General features: G+C 38.0%; 1 protein-coding gene and 1 pseudogene across 3 annotated transcripts in view; one reads left to right on the forward strand and one right to left on the reverse strand.

Annotated features, from left to right (window-relative positions):
- BMPR1B (bone morphogenetic protein receptor type 1B) overlaps window positions 1-24,639 on the reverse strand; it is a 109,017-nt gene that overhangs the window by 26,367 nt on the left and 58,011 nt on the right. For all 3 annotated transcript variants that reach the window (XM_044224458.1, XM_044224457.1, XM_044224459.1), the window contains 3 exons: window positions 21,119-21,278; window positions 11,036-11,138; window positions 10,422-10,524 (listed from right to left, as the gene is read on the reverse strand). In XM_044224458.1, the coding sequence (XP_044080393.1) occupies window positions 10,422-10,524; window positions 11,036-11,138; window positions 21,119-21,278 (366 nt within the window). The remainder of the gene's footprint in view (window positions 1-10,421; window positions 10,525-11,035; window positions 11,139-21,118; window positions 21,279-24,639) is intronic.
- LOC122890649 lies at window positions 5,526-5,634 on the forward strand (annotated as a pseudogene).

Raw genomic sequence — 24,639 nt, forward strand, 5'->3', positions numbered from 1 at the left:
TCTTTCCTAAAAGTGTTGGCTAAGCCCCATATGCAAGATGTCCCAGGTCCTTTTAATCTGCCCACAGAGAAGAACAATATGACATACGGCACAGTAAATATATACACATATATTCAAAATTATTAGAAGCTCAACTAGTGTGAAACATAATTCATGCAGACACTTGTTTCAAGAGCATGCATTTCTTCCCCTCTGGAAGGAACAGACTTGACACAGAATAGAAGTACAGACTATGAACAAATGAAAATGGATCAAGGCCTCCAAAATGTAAGTAGGTGGTTCATCTTTATCTCAGATCCAGCTGATGGGTTTACAGGTTTTTCTCATGTGGTTTCTCAAGCGTTCCATATCATGAGTTTGGGCAAAAAACCCTGATCTATATTCTTTGTACATGAAACACACATAGTCATCTTATGATGGGTACAGAGCAACAGCGTTCCTCAAAGGTTGCCGAATACAGAATATATGGACGTGCACCGCTTTAAACAAAGATGCCTTTCAAACCACATAGTTAACTTTTCCATAAACTGCATCATATTTTAAAAGAATGGGCATGTGCTACTCAAAGAATTATTGTGTGATCCTATTATAAAACAAATTATTAAATACTATTTGTGTTGTTTTAACTCCAGTTCTTGACAAATAAGATTTACTTGCAGCATGACTTCTCAAGCTTCATATAAATAAGAGTAACTTGGAGAGCTTTATACAAATGCATATTTGCTGAAATCAGCCTCAGAGATTTTTATTCTGAGTATTTTATTTTTTACAATCATCCCAGGTGATTTATATGCAAAGAGTCTCTGAAACATATTTTGAGAAAACTGACCTAAAACCAGGTGCACTTATGTAGTAACAGAATTAGCAGTGTTCTTATTATGTGCACCATATACCCTTGAGAAAGTGATTACTGTTATTTAATTTTTAAAGGTATTATTCTATTTTATGACTTCAGTTACTATGAATAAGAAATTTTCCAACAGTGCTGTATAGTTTTAAGTGCATGGCTACCTAAACATTTCGGCTGGGGACCTTATCCTACTCAATGTAACACTTTTTTTAAAAGATTTTATTTATTTACTTGACAGAGAGAGATCACAAGTAGACAGAGAAGCAGGGAGAGAGAGAGAGAACGAGAGAGAAGCAGGCTCCCTGCTGAGCAGAGTGCCTGATGCAGGGCTGGATCCCAGGACCCTGAGACCATGACCTGAGCTGAAGGCAGAGGCTTAACCCACCGAGCCACCCAAACACCCCAATGTAATATTTTTTTCACTCAAAATTATTATATATCCCATGAATAAAAACTAAAAAGCACCAACTAATGAAATGAATAAAACCGCCACCATCTCATTATTTAGGAAAATTACAACATTTTAACCTATGCCTTTGCAGTATCATTTCAATGAACAGAAAAAAAAATTTATTAGCAAAATATCCCACAAGGCGGCCTTACATACATCCATGTCCATAGCAGATTTATTCACAACAGCTAAAACATGGAGGAAGAGCAACTGTCCACTGACAGATGAATGGATAAGCAAAATATGGTATATGTATATACATGCACGGACTACTATTCAACCTTAAAAAGGAAGTAAATTCTGACATATTCTACAACATGGTGAATCTGAGGACATTATACCAAGGGAAATAAGCCAGTAATAAGAGGACAGATATTGTGTATGATTCCACTTCTATGAGATACTTAAGTCAAAATCAAAAGACAAAAGTTGAATGGTCGTTGCCAGGAGCTCAGGGGAGTTAATGTTTAATGGGTATAGAGTTACATGTTGTAAGATGAACAGAGCTATGGAAATGGAGGAGGGTGATGGCTGTATAACATTATGAACATATTTAATACCACTGGACTATCCACTTCAAAGTGGTTTAGATAGTAAATTTTATGGTATGTGTATTTTACCACAATAAAAAAACTTAGGGAAAAAAAACACTGTTGTTTGCTAGATTATTTTCACTGGTAATATTGTGAATATTTTCCAAAACAATAAATTTTTCCCATGACATGAGTTTTAAAGACCACATAGTATAAACACAGACACATCCTAATTATAAAGTGAGTCTTCTGATAATATATATTTAGAAGATTGTAAAGATTTTTCTATAATACATCCTTGCTGAAATATATAAAATTTTGTGGACACTCTTAAAGGTACATCACTGCACATGTCAGTGATTATTTCCTTAATCTAGATTTCTAGAAGCATAATTATTCAAAGAATATACATTTTAAGGCTTTTCATACATTTTGTCAAAATATCCTTTAAAAAAGATTATAATAGTTTCTATTTCACCATCAGTGTGAACATATGCTTTAATTATGTTGAAATAATTTCAGTATTATAGAAAACCTGTAAGGATAGAGAACTCTAATGTGCCCTTCCCAGAGAATTACCATTTTTAAAATTTTACCTTATTTGCTTTACAATTCTCTTGCTCTCTCAGTATGGGTATCTGTGTCTGTCTATATATATACAAATATATATATATATACAAATATATACATACATGTATATATTTATATTCATATTTATTTATATGTATGATTTGTAGATCATTTGAAGTTACAGATATAATGTTCCTACCCATAAACACTTCAGAATGCACTTCCTAAAAACAAGGACATTGTTTTACAAAATGGTAATGAAATTATCAAAATGAAGAAACATGAACATATAAACTGAACATATAAACTGAAAATAAATCTTACTTTAAAATATCTGGATTTTTGTTATAAATTAAAATCCACTGGTCTTTATACTAAATTCCAAGTCCAAATCCTGTTACGATTAATGTGGTAATTTACTTATCAGCCTAGAACATATGTTTAACAATTACTTATGATCTACACTACTTACAAAATATTAATGGAAGTAGTCTGCCTCCAAAAAGACTAAGTTAGAGGCCATTAAAGAAAAGTAGTTTGATATCAACAACTTCAGAAACACTGCCAATGGTCCAGATAAAAAGGAGTTCAGGACCTTGACCCACGACAGGACAGGTCCAAAAAACCATTCGGGCTCAAAAGACCACAGAGATTGTATAAAGTAGCACATGCATGACTAAAAAGTGTTACTTAGGAAATCCTGAAAATAATTTGCAGACTCTTAAAGAGGCCAAGATTTTTATCTAATGAATTGTTTAGCAAAATTTCCCTCCATTAGGCTGTAGGCAATAAAGCCCAGGTGGGCACAGTCCCTCTGCTGGGGAGATCCCACAGTCCGTGGTGTTTACACATGGGCAGGTGCACAGAAGCCACGGTGCACGGGCACATACGTGCAAACATGGTCGCTGGAAACTTCGCATAAAACGTGTTTCCAATTTTAAGGATAACAAAAGCAAAAAACCTTAGTTTGGAAAAAAAGAGAGAGAGAGAGAGAGAATGAATGCTGGATACAATTAAAACCGCAAGAACTAACTACTTAAGCACAATGGATAATCAGTATCTGCATAGAGAACATTTTGTCATCCAAGTGATTAATTGCACTGAACCTCTCAGCCTCACTGCCTCATACTTTCCAGGTAAGTGCAGAATACACTCTGAATTCGTAGAACACTGTATTACCCATCTTATTTGATATCCAATTTATGAGAGCAACGAGACTAGAAAGGATCTAAGGGATTCTTTCCTCAACCACCACGCAGTTTTTTCCTCAAGCTAGCATCAGCTCCCATTTTCCTTTTCTTTGCCCCAATAACCCTATTCCTGCCACCTCATCTACTGCCTCCTTGTCTCCCGACATGAATAGGTGATCCTTATCAATAAACCTTTTGTTTCTGTTGGTCATGCTGGTCATGTTTTAATCTGCCATTACCTGTGCTCAGAGCATTAACAATGTAAACATTCAAGTCACTGCCAGAGTCTCAGAAAGCAGAAAGTGAACCCATCCAGATTCCTATCAGGAAAAGAACAGAGCGCACAGTTCTCTCTGGGGCAGCAGATTTTTACCTGCGCTGCTCAAGGAAGTAGAACAGAGAAGCCTCCAGGGAAGTCTGGCTCAGTCTTAGAAGCAAGTGAGAATCACCGGTGGTTTTTTAACAGGATAGCATTCTGTCACTACTATCTCTTCTCTGATCAGTAAGCAGTTTCTGACTGTTAAAAATGGCAGGGACTGTTCTGTTTGTTTGCTTGTTTGTTTAATAAGGCCATAAGACAGTTCCTAGTTGCAATAAGAAATAGAAGAAAAAAACCCTGTAGCTAGAACAGATCTTGGAAATAAGATTGCCCAAAGACATCTCTGCATGTGTTCTCAATATTATAATCATGGATAAATTAGAGACATCTTTCAATTAATAAAGCACAAAACACCGGAAAAGCATATTTTATCAGGATTTTAGTCAACAAAGAATATTGTAAAAGTAACTTACTTTCACCTTACATTGGGATTCTTTCTTATAGTAACATCTAGAAATAAATTGACTGTAACAACAAAGACATAATTTTCTAATTATTTTCCTGCAAAAAAATATTTAGGATTATATTTCTTGGAAACACAGTCGGTTAAGACAGATTTTGTTAATGGTAACTTTATTATTTACTTATTTTTTCTTATTTTTACATGCAGGGGACATACACTGTATGTTAGTTTCAGTGATTCAACAGTTCTGGATGTTCAACTGTGCTCACCAGGATAAGTGCAGTTACCATCTGCACCATACGATGTTATTACAGTATTGACTAGATCTGCCATACTGTACTTTTCATACCCATGACTCATTTATTTTGTAGCTGGAACTCTGTGTCTCTTAATCCCAATCAGCTATTTGACTCATCCTCCCAAACCCTTTCTTTCTGGCAACCACCAGGTTGTTCTCTGTATTTATGATGCTGAGGACAGAATTTTTATATCCAGATTAATGTGTTCCATTGAGAAAGAAAAAGACTAATTATTTCTAAATTCCTTTCATCTGTCTCAAATACAAAATTACCTAGATAGTTAGGAGCTAAACATTCCAAGACATGCTAGAGTTACTCTCCAGCAAGGAATTTAAGCCTAGACTCTCCTGCACTGGTTCACACTGCCAAGGGCATAATATGTGTATCAGACGGAAAATTTTGAAACTCATCTTTGCATTCTGCACATTATTATATTTGCAATCTATCTGTGTTGTGATGAACAAGGGGGAGGTTTCATTGCTTAAATAACTTACCAACAGACTTTGATTTCTAATTGGCAATATCTAAGCTAAGGAATAGCATTTTAAGGCAAATCTGTAAGCTGCTCGGGATATACTTTTCAACTGAGTAGGAAAATAAGATAAATTTTAACTCTGGAAGTTCTGTGCTGTAGTTGGACTTAAACTACATTGAGATTAGCATATTTCAAAACGGAATGTTATTTCTGATAGATTTTTCTACGAAGTACATAGGCAGTATATATGAGGAATTACTCCATTTTAACACACAAACATATCTATTTCAAAAAACCATATAAACTTTCTTTGTTTTTATAAAAGCCAAATTAGAGGATCCCACTTAATAGAGCAACAACTTCTATTCAACACCATTCACTTCTCAGTGGCAGTATCGTAGCCAATGAGGTTTATCCGAGGCGCGATTATTGCTAATTGAAAACTTAAAAGTGCTCATTTTAAAAAAATTAAACAAAAATAAGTCAGTGGGGGGAGGGACTCTCATCAATTTCTCCTGCCTACACACAATTCCAAGAGAGCATTTTACTCACAATATCTTGGTCAAACCATCTGATGCTGAGAGTCCAGACACACATCATTCCTCCCAGCATTCTGATGCCCTGATCAGCTCTGCAGGCAAGGAGCCAGACACCAGGGCAAGACCACTTCTCCCTATAAGCCTCTCCATCAAAGCAGACATTGCTTCCAACTCTGAGCACCAGCTGCCATGTTACTCAGGCTACCCAGATCATATTTTACTGTTTATGTGAAGGTGCTGCATTTGATCTAATAACTTTCCATATCTCTGCCTTCGAGAGAAAGAACGTTATCCTAGGATGTTCTGCTTTTCTGGTGCTGAAAGGGAATAACCAAAAGCAAAAGGAAGACCAGTATTCAGTGAAGAATTTAAACGGTATTCTGGCTGCCCTTCATCTTCTCTTTCAAAACAGAAGATGACAAATGAAATTTCAAGGACATAAATACATGTTGATAAATACTTGTTGCATGAGATTGTATATCTCTAATTTCCTGCTAAATGTACCTAAGTTTAAAAAAAAGAAAGAGTCTGAGAAAAATCTGGATTAGTCGAAAAGATTTTGTTTTTAATAAGGACAATTTATTTGTGGGTTTTTAACCCCATACGTAGTACTTCTCTGATCTCTAGTAATGAAACCTCGCCTAAGCTATTATGGAGTATCTAGTAATACAGATGTTTTGTGGTGGTGTTATTCATTTGCCTTTTTTGGAAGAGCAATTATTTAAGAACAAGAACAACCGCCACCAAAATGGCAAGCTGGATATTTTAGCCTTCTAGTCTTCTGAAAAGGTCTCTGCTTTCTAGTCATCTGACATACAGATTTATAATGTATCTGCTATAATAATACATAATAATCTACTAGGCAATGCCAAGTACAGGCGTTCTCAAAGAGTAGTTTCTGGACCAACAGCATCAGCAACACCTGGGGACTCCTGAGAAATGCAAATGACTGGGGCCCACTCAGATACACTGAATCAAACTCTGGGTGGGGCCAGTAGTCTGTGTTTTAACAAGCCCTCCAGGTGAATTCTGTTGCGTCTGAAGTTTGAGAATCACTGGCAACCACACATGTGGGACGTAGTAAAATGTTAACTTAGAAGGGCGGGAGGGGTAAGAATGAGCCAGCACATACCAGCACACAGGAGGGAGAGAGCAACCCCTGATACCATATCCTAAGAATAGAGAAAATGCTAATTTAATAAATAAAGCAAAGCAAATATAATAAACAGAAGGCTTTAATGTAAAATTGGTTATTGATTATTAGGTGCCATGGCTAACCATTATTTTTCATTTTTTTTTTTGAGTTTCCTCACTCTTACAAAAGGAAAACTTTTTTTTTTTTTTTTTTTTTGAGAGCGTCATTCAGAACTTTCTGAAGAAGATGCCGTGAGATGACACCACTGGCCCATTTCCTCTCTACTACTTTAGCTAGGTAACCTTCACAGAGTACTTAACCTTACTGTTCCTCTGCTTTCCAGTCTGTGAAATGGGGATAATAACCACAATGCCTTTCTCATCAGGATATGAGGATTCGGTAAGTTAGCATATATAAGGTACTTAAAAGAGAGCCATAGTAAGTAAGCACCCCATTCTCATTAGCAAATATCTCAATTATGAGAATGATTTCCATAGCCCTTAGGCCAGAAAATCAGCCTGGGTTCTGAGCTTTAAAGGGCCCCACTCTGACTCCCTCCAAGCATGTCCCTTTCCATTAAGCAGTGGCTCCACAGGACACAGGAGATGTATCCACTCCGAACTTGTCCTATCCCACTCTTCTTTTAAATCACTGGCCATGGCAGTGTTTATGGCAGAGGTTAAAGAAAAAAAAAAAAAAAAAAGGAAACAGCCGCTTTATGGTAGAGCTATGTTAAAAAATGCTAGCATTCTCAGACTGCAGCCTGCAGGGACATTTAATGGGCCCCAGAATGACTGCACGGATGGGATCTGCAGAGAACTCACCTAGGGACTACCTGGGAGCCTCAAAGTTCAAAGCAGTAAACCTTAATGCCACTAAACTCCACCCACGCCTACCACCTTTCATAATTTTCAGCATTTTGCATCAACCATTCCTACACTGCTCTAAAACAAGGATTATGCTGCTGCCTTTCTATTCAAAGCCTCTTCACTCTGTTCTGTAGAGACTTACTCTACATTTTTATAAGTCCCTACACTCTCAACCTCCTCAGAGAACAGTCCCTCATCTGCTTAGTGCTAAGTAGAATCTGGCTCCACCTACAGGACAATATGCGCACTGCAGGCCTCTCAGCAATAGCAATAGAAATCTGAATTTTCCTAAACCCTACTGCAACTTCTAGAACTCAGCACCTTCACTTGCATGTAAGCAACCTTTTCCCCTGGAGGGAAGAGATCCTAAAATCTAGCACTTTTACCTTCACATTCAGCCAATTGCCACCCTCCTCCCTCCCCCATTCCTAATGCGTGAGCCCTTATACCAGTGCTATTCAAAACACTGTCTATAGACCGCCAACTTTCTGCAACTGGTCCACAAGGAAATGCCTAGGAAACCTGGAAGTAAACATTTAAAACTTTACAGCAATTTGACATCAGACTTCTCTTTGAACAAGGTGTTATCAAACTCACATGGTGAGGCACAAGTGTGCTAGCGATACCTTCTAAAGGTCTTACTTTTTTCCACCGAAAGTATTACCCAAACTGTAACGTGCATACAAATCACTTGAGGAGTACCATTAAAAAGTAAGTCTGGTAGTAGGGGGTGGGCCAGAGATTCTGCATTTATTTAATTTTTATTTATTTATTTATTTACTTATTTATTTGAGAAAGCTCGAGCGAGTTGGAAGGAGGGGGAGAGGAATGGGGAGAATCCTAAGCAGAGTCCAGTCTCAGCATGGAGCTCCACGCCCCGCTCTATCTCAAATCCCGAGATCATGACCTGAGCCAAAATCAAGTCAGACACCTAACCTTAACTGAGCCATTCAGGCGTCCCAAGATTCCACATTTCTAATGAGTTCCAAGCGATACTAATGAGCAGATCTACAGACCTACTTTAAATAATGAGGTTTTTAGACAACTTAATTATGAGATTTTCTCCAATCAGCCATGCTGTTTAATATGCCTGTATTTTGCAAATGCCTCTCAAGTATTGCAAACCGAACCTCTGCATTCACTACTGCTTCTGTTTAGAGTCACTGCTACTAAGCGACTGTGCAAATTTGGGAAAATTAGGTAAACTCCCCGTGCTGCAATTTCCTCACCTTTTCTTTTTTTTTTTTTAAAGATTTTATTTATTTATTTGAGAGTGAGAGGGAGAGCAGAGAAAGAGTGAGAGCTCATGTGCAGAGAGTGAGAGGGAGAAGGAGACTCCCCGATGAGCAGAGAGTCTGAGGCAAGGCTCCAATCCCAGGACTGAGATCATGACCTGAGTCGAAGGCAGACACTTAAGGATTGAGCCACCCAGGTGCCCCCAATTTCCTCATCTTTAAACAAGAAATAATTCTGAGTACCTCTTTGGACTATGGTGGGACTCGAATGGGTTAATTAATGTGATACTGATAATAATACTTGGCTTATGTTAGCCATTATAGTTTTTTCTTTTTAATTTTTATTCCTGTCTTACCCACTTAAGGAACTTTTTAAATTTTTATTCCTGTCTTACCCACTTAGGGAACTTTTAAAATTCTTATTCCTGTCTTATCTACTTAGGGAACTCTTGTTCACCCTTAAAGTCTGTTCGTGTCACTTCTATGAAGCTCTTTTGACATCCTCCCACCCCAAGTGGAGTAAACCACTGATGTGTTTACTGCACTTATAATTTAACTCTACTAAGCTATTCCTGACCAAATATAATTTAAATATGTACATATTTCTCACATCCCAGTAGGCACGTCTTGAGAGCAGGAATTTTCTTCAGCCATTTCTGTATCCGTAATGCCTACTATGCTGACTGGAATAGAATGTTTTACGTGAATTATTATGAATGAATCCTTTAAAGCTTTTTAGGCTTCAGCAGAAACAAGTGTTATAAAATGTTATCATCAGAACCATGAAATGTCATTATATTTTATTAGGAAGATTTTCTCAAGAAATAAAATCAATCATGAGAAATCATTTTAAACCACTTATATAAGACTTAAGCTTTAGGACTCTGTGACAATCCCAGTCATTTATTCCGTGGTGAGAGCAAGAAGAAAGGAAACATAGGAGTAGTTTTTAATAAAAAGTCTTTCAGGCTGCAGTATTTGTCTTTTTTTCAATGAGCAACACTTAAATGTATAAGTTATTAAATTAAATTCTCTAGACATCTTTCCCATCCTTTCAATATACTGGTACATGATTTGACTAAAATGTAGTTACTCTAGCACAGACAAAAGGAAATGCATCTGGCAAATAATCCAATTTGGTCCTTTATTTCTTTAAGGCACCTTAGCCTCACGGCAGTTTTTGACTGAAGTGCAACTTCTGAATAACACTTTGGGGTAAGCATAAAATGCCGTCTCCCTCCTCCATGCTCCTGAAACATACTACAAGCTCTAGGACCTCTAATTTTTACAGGGAAGTGGGGAGAAGTTAAAGAAATAAGATTCTCGAGCATGAAGCCACATAAGACTACTTTTCCAAGAACTACTTGAATTATGTCCTATTGCTTCAGTCCCCTGCCCCAGCAGAGGAAAATGATATAGGTGCATTCATTTTTGGAGGACAGGGCAATTCTGTGCCTAAAGCCCTCCCAGCCCAAGCATTCCTCTCTCCTTACCTCTGGTTTTCAGGGGAGGCAGAGTGGGGTGAAGGTCTTTATTGCATTCATTCCGTTCTGTGCAGCACTCAATTGACCTCCTCTGATGAGGAATGGGGGTATCCTAAAGTTGAACCCAAACAGTGATTAGTGGATCCCCCTACATTTCAAAGTCACATAATTGAAAGCTTTTTAAAGAACTAACACTATTTAGAGAGCTCACTTAAAATTCTGATGATTTTTCTCAAACATCCTGAATATTTTGTTTTCTATTAGGAAATTGCTCTTAAATTTCCCATGTATTATCTTACTGCAGCTTTTGCATTTCAACAAAACTACTATTGCATTTATAAGAGCCAGGGCACATAGTTATAAACTGAGGAAGAAGGAATGGATTAATGCAATTAACTAAGTTGGAATCTGAGCAAGACAATCGAATGAATCACTAACGCAAGAAGTTAACCATGTCTGAGTTTGAAATGAAGGCAGAACTGGCCCAATGAAAGAATTTTCAAATTACTTTCCAATTTACTAACTACAGGCTAGTCAAGAAAAGCAATTGTTTTATCTAATGTGAAACCTGACTGAAAGCTGACAATGAAAGATTACAAGTAGAATCAACTTATCTTTCTTACCCGACACTGAAAATCTGAGCCTTCTAGTCCTAGACATCCAGAAGTGACCACAGGCATCCCAGAATCATCTTCTTCTATCATTGTGAAACAATATCCATCTGTGCTAAAGACCAAACAGGCAAAGTAAGTGTGTGTGTGTGTGTGTGTGTGTGTGTGTATGTCTGGGGTGAAAGGAACATGTTTGTCATTTGTACTATTACCTACGAGGACAAAGTCGATCATCATTACAGGTTATAATCTGTTAAGAGAATTCCAAAACTTCTTTTTTGTGAAATTTGATTTAATAACCATAAAACATTTATCTTCTTTGTCTAGAAACCTGTGAGAAAGAAGGAGCCAAGCTTTCCATATAACATATGCCATTAATAACTGTATGTACCAATTACTGAACACCTGCTTTGGTCCTCCATAGACATCCCCTCCACACATCCAGGAAAATGACTCCATGAGGAAGGAAGTATTGTGCTCATCTTTGAATGAGGCTCAGAGAGCTTGAGCAATTTCTCAAGAACGTTACAGCAAATGAGAGGCCCAGTAGGGGTTTGGTTCCATGCAGGTGAACATTTATGCTGGTTCTATTTGCTCCAAATGAAATAAACTCTTCTCTTACTAAGGCACCAGAAAAAGACAGGTAAGAGTTGGGATCAGCACAGCATAACCCAGCTAAGATTCTACCATTTGGTCCCTCTGCTTTGGGGCTGATCTGTCATATGGAAGAAACATAGAGCTCTGTTGTAAACAGGCAGAGCTTATACTGGGGGGCGGGGTGAAGATGAACAACAGAAAGAAGGGGTTTTAACAGGACCACGGAAAGCAAAGAAAATTCTCAATTTATGTATGGCTTTCTAGATTAAAAAAAAATTACTTATTCTACTTCATTTAATCCTCCCAACAATAATGGAAACAAAGTAATATTATTTCTATTTTACAGATGAAGAAATTAAAGGCAGGGAGTCTAAACGTGTACAGGGTCGCAGAAAAAATGGTAACAGAATCAGGCCTTGAGTCAAGGACCTCTTGCTTCATCCATCCCCCTATCTTGCACTATCTTCTCCTGCGGCCAAATCTGGAAAACAAGAACTCTGACATACAGAACTACTGATAAACCGACTTCACTGTCTTCATAAGTTAGGGTGATGAATACCAGCAGACTCCTAATGTTAGTCATCCAACCACTACTGCGTGTGCTGAGAGTTAAAATACTAAATTATATCTCCATCTTTTTCTCATACATATGCTTGCTCAGTGTCCAAGACAGACAACGGCAGCATCATCCTGAAAGGTCAAGGGAAGAAAGTGCTGAGCAGGGCATTAGCTGTGATTTGTGGGCTTGTCTATTCAGTATCCATGGCAGCAGCGTTCTGCCATACATTAGCCCTCCAGTTATCATCAACACCCTTAGAATTGTTTACTCAGTTTATAACCCTCAAGTGATCCAAAATACCTCAGTTTATAAGAACTAGAATGGCAAAGTTCAAATACACTAACGAATGGCTAGGAGGGACCAATGATAAATCTCTTCATTAGACTGAGGTCAAATGCATGAATACTGTCATGGAAGAAAGACTGCCTCTGAACAGCCCTTGCTCTGAATTCTTAGGGGGCTTTTTAGCCAATTTACTGAAATTGCTAGGAAAATTTAAAGCATGTAAACACTGAAGACAATAAATATAAGAGCTGTCCCTTAGAAATTCAAACAATATGAGCAGATAATATCCGTCTGATTTTTTTATTCCTTTCCTTCCTAATTAGACCATATGTATAACTTCTTTTTCGGATCAAAAGTAAAATTCAGAAATTATCAGAAATAAAGTCAATTTAATTTTTTTAAGGATTTTATTCATTTATTTGAAAGAAAGATAGAGAGATGACAAGTAGGAAGAGAAGCAGGCAGAGAGAGAGGGGGAAGCAGGCTCCCTGTTGAGCAGAGAGCCCAATGCAGGGCTTGATCCTAGGACCCTGAGATCATGACCTGAGCTGAAGGTAGAAGCTTAACGCACTGAGCCACCCAGGCGCCTCTTAATTTTCTGACATTAGGAATTCACAGAGCTAGAAAATGTGATACAATATGTTAAATCTATAAAAATCAATTTCTCCTTATTTATGAGTTCCCCTTCCTCAAAATCTGAATATATGGGATCACACTCATAAGGATTAAAAAAAAAAAAAAAAATTAAAAGTAAAAAACTAGTTAAGCTGTGGTCAAGTCACTCCAACAATGTCCTGGGAAATTAAAGAAATTAGGGAGAGTAAATTCAAGCCTTAAAAATACACTCCTTTTGGTGTGCCTGGGTGGCTCTGTGGATTAAAGTTTTTGCCTTTGGCTCAGGTCATGATCCCAGGGTCCTGGAATCGAGACCTGCATCAGGCTCTCTGCTCAGCAGGGAGCCTGCTTCCTTCTCTCTCTCTCTGCCTGCCTCTCTGCCTACTTGTGATCTCTGTCTGTCAAATAAATAAATAAAATCTTAAAAAAAAAAATACACTCCCTTGTCTGCAAAGGGGCCGGGGCTAAAAATACAAAGAGTGTGGAGGAGGAGAAAAGTCCTGGAGAAAAGTCAGTGTCCCATAAGTTAACAACTGGGACAGAAACCAAATATGTAGTTGGAGGAGAAGCAGAAAGCTTAGAGAACAATTTCAAGTGCATATTTTCAGCAACAAAGCAAAAATAGTATTTTTTAAGATTTTATTTGTTCATGAGAGAGACAGAGAGAGCAATCATGAAAGAGGGCAGGATGGGGGCGGGCAGAAGGAGAGGGAGAAGCAGGTTCTCTGCTAAGCAGGGAGTCCAATGCAGGGCTCCATCCCAGGACTGGGATCAAGACCTGAACCAAAGGCAGACACTTAACTGACTGAGCCATCCAGGCACCAAACAAAGCAAAGCAAAAATCATTTATAAGCTTCTCACTGAAATTACTAACTAGCAAGAGACACTAACTGGAAAGGAGCAGTACAATTACAGAAGCTTAAGAATCACTTGAGAACTTGAAATTCTGGAGCAAACACAAATGTAAAACCAAGCTGTGCCCCTGAGTCTGAGCTATTCAACTGCCTCCACTAAGAGATGCCTGCTGACTGTCACAAAAAGCACAGCTTATTTGAATATTCTGCTGCCTGGCCCCCATATTAAATCTTAGTTTTTAAATGCTTTATATTGATTATTATTACCCCATCCTTCCCACTGTGTTGAAAGTAACAAGAAGAAATGAAGCCTCGTGAAGAAAACGTGAGGAGAAATCATTTTAAGCAGAACTGAGAGTAATGAGATGCATACAAAGGCAGGCCATTTGGTTCCAGTAGTGATAATGAATTTAAAAAAAGGAAATTGATGTAACATTTCAAAAATGCTGCCCCTGTATTAACAGGTAAAGACAAGTAATGAACAAAATAGAATAGTTGCTACCAAGGAGATCAGTCATCATCACTGACTGCCTCTCAGCATCATGTTAATTTATGAAAAAGCAAAGCATTTGAGAATTTATAGGTCAGGTGAGGTCAAAGCACTGATGATGAACTTTTGGTAAAACCATCAGAGGATGCCTTGAATCTGCCCAATATTCCAAAAGCAAAAACGGGCCTCAAACATCTAGAGAGATCATTAGGGAGTTAACTCTCTCCAGACATTTTGAGTAAGAAGCAAGTAAGCAAGTAAGAAACAGGTACACGGGGCTCAAAGTCTGGGATGGATATGCAACCAGAACCTGCACTCTTCTCATTTGTAGTCAGACTGGGTTTATAAACTGCCTCTTGGACTCCAGTTCATCCATGATTCTTTAAGGATAATCAGAAGCTAATTTCGTAAATGTCTAAACTTGCACCACCAGAATCTTTAATCTAAGCTGCTCTCTTGATTGTTTTGTTTCAGGGAATCAAGTGTTATATAAGATTTACTCACAATGGTCCGTTTCCCTCTATTCTTCCACTAAGATGTTGTTTCCCTGTTGCAGATGCTAGGGTTGTTCACACACACGACCACACAGTTTAGAAGGGACTACTGTAGAACTTTTTTCTAACTAGTTTAGATCCTCATAAAGATGAATTTCACTATAAAATAGTTTTTAAGTATTAGTTAAGAGGAGTTTAGCTGTTCTGCTCAACCAGGGTGACATGAAGTCTTAAAGCATCATTAAAATATTTTTTATTATCAAATAAATTATTTACTGAGTAGTTTAAAATTTTGCTCTTGACAGAAATAAATTATATATATGGATACTTGCTGAAGTGGATCTCTCTGCCCACAAGAAGTATAGATCTCTTGACTGATCAATATGTATTCCAATTTTATTTCAGAATGCAAGACATACTAGAATTCCTAAATTTCTTTTAAATTCCTTTTAGGTTTCAGCCACAGTTCATTGGAAAGACTGTTTAAGTAGATTTTAAAATCAGTCCTTGAGAACATTCTGTCTTCTAAAATACCCATTTCACCTTCAAGGGAAATAAAGAAAGTTTTTGAAGTTTTCTGTCACAGATAATCTCAAAGGTTCATACAAAGTTTAGAACGGTTATTTAAATCATGTAAATTTTAGTCGACTAAAACTGTGAAACTGCTTAGATCTTTACTAACAGTAGTTCATTTGACAAATATTTATTCAGCACATGACAATTAAGGCAGACTAAGATGCCCAGACACAAGCTAAGGAAGATGTCTTCGCTTTGAGGGAGGGAGCTCATAGTCTATGAATGCTACGATCCCAGGAGAAACCAAGTATCCCACTTCTAGCAATAAGGATAGAAATCATAAGCTAGTCAATGTGTTTTCTACAGACTTGGGAAAAAAAGCAAAGAACGTTGAACACCGATAATTATCAAAGTAATAGAATCCCAAAATTTGTTTTTTTCCTTATCGTCTTAGATGGGCGGATTCCCATGGTAGTGAGGAAAAGAGGGTAAAACATATAGGATCACTACTGCTCCCCATCTCTGGTTTTCCTCAGAGACATCCTATCTCTACAGGCAGGTGAAGTTAGGTTGCTAGTAAAGTTCCAACGTGAGAAATGTCTTTTACTTTATTGTCAAGAATGTGTAACTACCTTACACCCTTCCTAGCAGCCATACCAAGTGATCTGGCATTTTGTTCATTTTAAAGATCTTCTGAATTTATCTCCATTTTTATATGAATCCAGCATTTATATAGTCTCACCTCCACTACCTTGAGCAGATGCTCTCTGTCTCTCACTTCAATTGCTCTGAAAGCCTTCTGGCAGGCCTGCCTGTCCCCTCTCCCTGGACACGGAAGGATTCTGTACAGCATACTTGCTGAGAAATCTCACATTTTCCTTCTCTGCTTGAAAGTCTTCAACGGTTCTTAAAAAGATCATCAAGCTCAATATTCAGACAGTCTGAGCAATAGTGGAATAAAACAGATGTGGTGAAAGATGTATAAACAGAGAAGAAGAGTGTGCACTTTAAATGTTCTGAGATCTTAGCTAGGGAGCACCTGTCTGAAAACTCACATCATCACATTCAGCAAGGGGTTTAAAACTCTCGGGTAATGCAAACTTTATAAAAAGGCTCCCAGCCCCTAAGTTTTCCCTTCTTCCCACTCTGACTCTTCAAGGTACAGTCGGGAGACTCATCTAATTCTTCATTTAGGCAGCCTGCTGTCACATGCGCACCCTCTGTGCAAACATCCGATGTGATTTATTATACCTGTAAACCCTGAAAACTGTCCAGGCAGAATTCTTGGTCAAACCCAGTAAGATAAATGGTAGCATATTTAAAATCATCTCTGAAAAAGAATGAAAAATAATTTTTATGAAATGGACAGACTTCTGTGACAGTCTGGGTAAAATGGAGAGAGGTGATGAGGAGTAACAAAGATGACTATCACAGGCCAAGTCCAAGTAAAACAGGGAAGGATATATAAAGCAGGAGCAGACTATGTAGAAAAAAAAAATAGACAAAGAAAACTGGAAAATAAGACAAAACACTGGCATGGTGAAAGTCATGTAAAGAGTTACTGCAGGAGACCTTGAAGCATTCAGGGGTGTGTAGTGATAGTCTCCGGTCCTAGGAATTAATTTAGACATGGAATGGGAAGGATTCACCCCTTCCCTTTGGAAATGGAAATGGAGTAGTGGCTTCACCCCTCACTCTGAATTATGGATATTAAAAAATGTTCTGGGACGCCTGGGTGGCTCAGTTGGTTAAGCGGCTGCCTTCGGCTCAGGTCATGATCCCAGCGTCCTGGGATCGAGTCCCACATCGGGCTCCTTGCTCATCAGGGAGCCTGCTTCTCCCTCTGACTCTGCCTGCCTCTCTGTCTGCCTGTGCTCACTCTCACTCTCTCTCTCTCTGATGAATAAATAAAATCTTTAAAAAAAAAATGTTCTAATACTTTCTTCAGCATATTTGTGCTACATCCTCTGACATGTATGCTGTGAGGCAATAGAAATGGCATGGATTTTGGAAGCAGACACACCTGCATCAGGTAGAAACCAAGGCCAAGAATGAGTCTGGCCTTGGTGTTGGCAGGTAACGTGATTGCTGCTACTTATGAAGAGTTTAAAACCCCTCTAAACTTTACACATATTTTCTGAATTATCAGATGAAATTTCAGAATCTCTTTTAAGGAGGATATACTCTTGATTCAGGCCACTTTTAAAGATTATTCTGTCTAGGAATATGGGAGTGGTAATGTGCCTGAGACCTATCTACAATAACCAGATTGGCTAAGAACTGCTTACTAAAAGGCCTCAGGCCACACAGCTTGAACCAGCCCTTATCTAAGCCTCAACAAAGCATACTCTGGTCTTTAGAACTGGTTTACCTAGAAGCGCAAGGCTGAATGCAATATTACTCCAAATGTATTCCCTTGCAGGTCAGCAAATTGCTTGTTACTGGTCTGTGAGCAGTTAATACAGAAGTGGAAACTTGCATAGCAAGTTTCAATAATGGAAATATATTTCAATAATGGAAATAAATTTCAATAATGGAAAAATAGAAAAATTTGAACATATAATTTATAAAGATTGGAAATAAATTTGGAATAAATAATGGAAATAAATAAATGAAATAAATTTCAATAATGGAAAAATAGAAAAATTTGAACATATAATTTATAAAGATTTTAAAATTTATTTTCTAGTAATTCATTTTTATTGTACTTTAGAAAAGTATCAATGCAACTGATGACGGTTGAGGGGTGGGTGGGTTATATTTTACCAGAAACAGCGTGAGAAGTACTGATTGTTGAAAGTCAAAAGAGTACATCATGGGCTTACAAGAATGAAGGCCTGAATTTATTCCAGGTCTCGAGGCCCAGGAACAAAAGCAGTCCCTGTGCTTCACACAACTGATCTCAGCTCACAGGAGACTCAAATGGAGTTACCATCTTGTTGCAAAAAGATGTGCCTTTTAACCAAGAATGAATATTCACCCCTTTGAGATCAAGTTCAGGGGTTGGGTGATGGTCAGGAATTCTGGACTTTGGAATACGTATTTCTAAACCACAGTTAATTAAGGTCAATAAATATGACTGCCAGATTTTGGTTCTTATCCGACTTGACCTCTAACAGCATCTAACACAGCTGACCTTACTGCCTCCCTCTGTAAACCCGGCTTCAATGATTACCATACTCACTGCTTTTTGTTCATTCTGAATCTACTGAGAAGAGCCTCCTTGACCCAAGCATTAAATGCCTCAAGGCTCAGTCCTACTCTGGTCTACCAGATTGTTCTATTATTGTACTCAATTTTTCATGCCCTGCCCGAGCCATGGCTTCTTTCCAAAGTTGAGCTTGACCATATCACTTGTTTTGGTTAAGTGGAATGCTAGAGGACATGCTACAAGAACAAGAGATTGCTCCTTTCCAGGCAAGTTAAAAAGCACATGCCATGGTTAGCTCCTTGTCCAAGAAGGATGAACAAACATGTGGAACAGGCCTGAATTCAAGCAAGCCCACCCAATCCAGCAGGGCCCAGCACAGCTGCAGCCCATTTGTAGACCCAGGAATATTTAAAAAAATAAATATCTTTAGTTGTGAGTCGATATGATTTTGAGGTTATTTGTTTCACAGCAAAAACTAACTCATGTTCTACTCACTCTAGACTCTCCCCCCCAAACTCTTTATCCCAGCTCCAGATCCATTTCCCATGGCCAACTCTTTGGTGTCTCTATTTGCAGGTGTCAAAAACTTTAAACTCAGCATGTCCAAATTGGAGCTTAATTATTCCCCTCTGTCCTCTTTCATTAAAAGCCTACACTGTACAACTCAATGTACATCCAACAACCTGCGAAGCCCCTTTGGGCCCCTCACACATGTAGTTCATTAACGTACAACTTTCCTTCTACATTGCTCCCCAACACATGCACATGCCTCTTATGTCGGCACCACCTGCATCCAAGATCATGTTCTCTCAGACCAACTGTCCTTCTGAAATCCTCATCAATATTACTGTTACTCCTACTGAAACCAATGCCCCTCCATGGCCTCCCAATGCTTCCAAGTATAAAACGAACCTTCTTAATAAAGCCGACCAGGCCATGGTCATCATTCCTGGCTCCAGACTCCACTACAGCCACACCTCCTCCTGCTCCCTTCATGTTAGGAAAACCAGTCTTCTTTGAACATACCGACCTTCTCCTTCCCACACACAGCATCTGCACTGCAGTGAGCCCTGTCCAATCACTTTCTTCCAAATCAACACAGGACAGACACTCCAGTGGCCAACAGGGACAAGAGGACAAAATATTTAAAGTTGGGATAATTTCGGAAGGTCTACACATGTGATCACCAGAACTACAGCTCAAATGATGCACCTTGATTTATTCTTAATTACTACACACTCAGGAAAATCAGTAAAATATCTCCCTAGCACGTTTCCTCCTGATAATAGTTTCCTCAGAAAACTTTGACATTTTCCTGATACTTTTGCCATTTACTACAAACAGGTAATGTTTCCCAGGAAATACGTCTGACCTCTGGAATCATCTTACCACAACACAAGACTCAGCGATCCCAACTTTGTTCTATCATATAAGAGCTGAGTTAATAGACTTCTCTGGGCCCTGAATTCCTTACAGCTAATTTTAAGAAATAAGCATGCCCTACCATGCTGATTTGTTTTGCTGATTAAAGGAGATATGTATTTATGAATACACCCAACATTCTTCCATGTCATTCAGTTAATACATATTTCTTGAGCTATATATATCTCATGATATGCTTTCTTTCTCAGGAAGAAAAAAAAGCATTCAGCTCAGCTTCATGCTCCCTTCCTGGGTAAAGAGGCTCCAAATGATTGCTCAGATATTCTGCCTGGACTTCAAACCCAGCAGCCCATCTTCCCATTTGGGTCTATTACCCTTCTTGATGGAGATTCTTCTTTCCTGCCATTTTCATTCTTGAGATCTGCACTTGTCTGGTTTATTCTGCATGTCTCCCTGGGTACACTGGCCTCATTACACTATACCTCTTTACTCACTGCTGTCCCCATGGCGGGGTGTAAAGGCAGGCTACAGTGTCCACCAGAATGGATGTAGCTGCATTAAGATGTGTATGAAAGAAGGCAGTAAATAGTCCAGTTTCAAATAAAGTCTTGATACAAGTCTGATTATCCACTAAGGAATTTATTCTCTAGCACTCTGACAATGTCTTTCCTAACATCTGGTAGACTCATCATGTGGGCTCTGTCACTATACTGCTTCCCAGAGTCAGAGAATATTCGTAACAACTCAGGTGTTCTTTCCAAACGATTAACCACCATTGATATGATGAATGGTTAAAACAAATAAAAATCCTCACACATTTGATACCACCTGCTACTGAATTTATTTGGAGGACAAGTTTTTTTGAAAGAAACAATTGGTTTTTGCTCCTTGACACTTGCCCCAAGCCTGGGACTTGTGTTCTATGTTTATGTACATGTGTGATATTTGCAGCAAGGAAGGAGACTCTCAGAACACCATTTCAGGCCCAAATGCAATCTAATACTTTTCCAAACACAGGCACAGCTCTGAGAGGTAATGGACTTAGGCACTATTCCCCAAAATGTGTTTTTAGAAAATATCAGCCTACAATTCCAAGTCAAAAAAGGATAAATCTTTGTTAAAATGAGATTTAAGTAATTTATATGACCAACCTGCAAATATTGTTGACTGAGTCTTCTGGACAATGGTGGTGGCATTTGCAACGCAAGATCTTTGGACGAGGGGTGGGAGCTGTACTCTCACCATCCTCTTTCTTGGTGCCCACATTTAATTTTCCTGAGCTTCGCAAAAGCATGTTATCAAGTAAATTTGCTGAAAAGAACAAAGAGTAAAAGTTTAAGTATCTGTGAGATAACCCAGCCAAAGTCTTCTACTTAAAGGAACAATGAGATTAAACAAAATATTAAGTATTTATGAGACTTAAAAAAAAAAAGTATTTATGAGACTTAAGGATTTAAATATAAAGCAGTTATTTTAAAGATTTTGATGCCGAATATAACTGTACTTATAGAATTGTTATAATTATGTAATATATGTCTCATATAAAGTACAGAAATTCTCATAACCCTTTGAGGATAGCATCGTATACATTAAATTGTAATAGTTGTATTTGATTGAACACAATGAGCTCAACAAGCACTAGTATATAGATCATCTCTACTCTGTATGGTAACGGTATGGGTAAATATCATTCCCACTTGCAGATGAGAAAATAAACACTCAAAGTTTAAGTGATCTGCACACAGCTAATAAATCATGAAGCCAGCACTTAAACCCAGATTGTTTGGGCCCTAGGGATGCCTGGGTGGCTCAGTTGGTTGGACGACTGCCTTCGGCTCAGGTCATGATCCTGGAGTCCCGGGATCGAGTCCCGCATCGGGCTCCCAGCTCCATGGGGAGTCTGCTTCGCTCTCTGGCCTTCTCCTCGCTCATGCTCTCTCTCACTGTCTCTCTCTCAAATAAATAAATAAAATCTTAAAAAAAATTAAAAAAAAAAAAACCTGTCTTCCTACCAGTCTCTTTACTTTAGGTGTATCATTTATTTTTAAGGAAATTGTTAGAAATATTCAATATGCAAAACTGGTAGGAAGATGAAAACTTAGTTATCAGTAAGATACATCAAACAATACATCTTCCCCATCAGCTTTAACCTGAAAAGTGCCTTTCTGTTATACTAGCAATGGTTGTACATTTTGAATGGAAGACAGGATACAATAGGAGATGTGATCTCTAGAAACCGATTTTCTGAGTTCACAATTAGACTTTACTATTTACCAGTTGGTTGACCTTGGTTAACTTTATAATATAATCTTATTGTGCCTCACTTATCATTAAAGCAGAGATAATTATAAGCACCTACTTCACATCAACAGCTTAGGATGCATATGTTACATAGTAATACTTGATAGATGTTAGCTAATATTATTGGAAAGATCTAAGTTTTTTACATTTTAAATAGAAACATTTCATTCATATAGGGTGACCTACCACTGAGGTGGTTTTCATACTTTCCCTCTCTACCACCACTTTTGGAAAGTAATGATGCTCATGAGGGGGACATGCATTCACTGATACCTATTCTGTTCCAGACATTGTGGCAGGAGTTCTCATACACGCTATGTCACTGCTTAAATTGTCAACCCAAGCAATGTTTGATTTACCCATCTCTCTCACAGCACACTGAGCTTGCCTATAAGTAAAACAAATCTCAACAAAAATATTATCTAAAATATATTGGGTTAAAAAACAGAAATTCTAGGCCAGAGATGCAATATACTCAATAGATGTATTATGCAGTGTGCACACATTCATTTCTTACACCACAAATTAATGCCTCTAGCCACTGGTCACATCAGAGAATGGAGAAGTTTAAAAAATACATATATTGGGACGCCTGGGTGGCGCAGTTGGTTAAACGACTGCCTCCGGCTCAGGGCGTGATCCTGGAGTCCCGGGATCGAGTCCCACATCGGGCTCCCAGCTCCATGGGGAGTCTGCTTCTCCCTCTGACCTTCTCCTCGCTCATGCTCTCTCTCACTGTCTCTCTCTCTCAAATAAATAAAAAAATAAAAAAATCTTAAAAAAAAAAATACATATATCATTTTTCCTGACTTTCTGTATGATAAGCTAATTATGCAAATTCCTAAGAAGTAATAATTGAAGGGGAAAACAATAAAATGTATTAAATCCTTTCACCAGAATATCCCCAATCATTAATTCTTAATTCATTAGATTGTTCAAATTTATACAAGACATGTACCTAACTCTCTCAAAGTTTCTTAAATTTTAGTCCAGAGAAGACATGTAGATTGTCATGCACACAGGCAGAGTTTGTTAGAGGCAGAATCCCGGGCCACGCACAGTGATTCTGATTCCATAGGTTTCAGGCGAGCCAAGGAAAGTGAATGTTCAAGATCCCATGAGATTCTGAGACAGATCATGTGCAGACTCCGCTCTGAGAAACTCGGGACTAGATTAAGCTAATATCATTTATTTAATCCAACCACATAATTCATTGCAATAGATATATGTTACCTCTATACAATAGAAGGCTCATCCTTAAATTCCAAAGTAAACATATTATATGTATTTTGTATTTAAAACCATTTGTTACAAGTTTGCCTGCATAAACACCTCAGTACTGCTTGCTCTCCAGGTGCAGTGGGTGTTGGTAAGCCTGTATGTCACCCTGCCTTGCTGGCTTCCTTCTTTTTAAAGCTGGTTCTCAATCTTGCTAACTTCATGACCTGAGTAACCTCGAAGTAACTCAAAGTGATGAAAGTAAGTTATTTAAAATTTATTACAACCTGCTTCCTTCATACCAGACCCCTTCACTTTGAAGTTTTAAAACAAAATAATTAAAATTCATTTATTACGCATATGTCTCATTAGCAAATATATATCGGGTGCCTTTCCTGTTCCTGGCACAGCCTGCATATGTATGATGAACTGAAGATACACGAGATTTCCCATCTGGTGGGAAAAGTGGTTAAATGGAATGTTTATACTGAAAGGTCTCTGTTAGAAAAGGAAACATCTTCTTAATATCGGAAATAAGATGTCTTTTAGTAAAAATACTTTAAGAAAGGATTCATTTTTTTTTTTACATATTAACTTTAATTAAAGACTGATATAAATTCTAGCTAGAAGGAAGTTCTTTGCAATATTGCTTCTAACAACCCACGTTTACAACAGTGGACAGGTCAGAGCTCTAAAAAGAGATTCCTATGTAGTCATTAAAATGTTGGTATGGAAATAGAGTTATTGGCAAGAAAGATATTAAAATATATTTTTTGTGGGAAAGGTAGATTAAAAAGTATTTTAATTATGAATTCCATTAGAATAAAAGAAAAAAAAGCCTTAAAAAAAGAACCTACAATATAAAAGAGATCAACAAAAACCTGGTAAGCAGAAAAAAAGCAGTTAACTGATTTAACTAAGCAAAGATGCTGACTCCTAGTCCAAAGGTGGAGAAAAGCCAAAAAGCAAACCCATTTTACCACTTAACTCCAAAAAGACCTCAGAGTGGTACCAGAAGTGGCTTTGAGAAGTATAGTTCAGCTGCCCTCTCCTATCCCCAAAGGCTGGTAACATCATCTCCACCCTCCCTTCCCCTGCATCCCCACAGAAGACTGAAAGAGTAAATCTGTTATACATATCACTGAGATGCCTT

The sequence above is a fragment of the Neovison vison genome, chromosome 11 (assembly GCF_020171115.1).
Source record: "Neovison vison isolate M4711 chromosome 11, ASM_NN_V1, whole genome shotgun sequence".
Lineage (NCBI taxonomy): Eukaryota > Metazoa > Chordata > Mammalia > Carnivora > Mustelidae > Neogale > Neogale vison.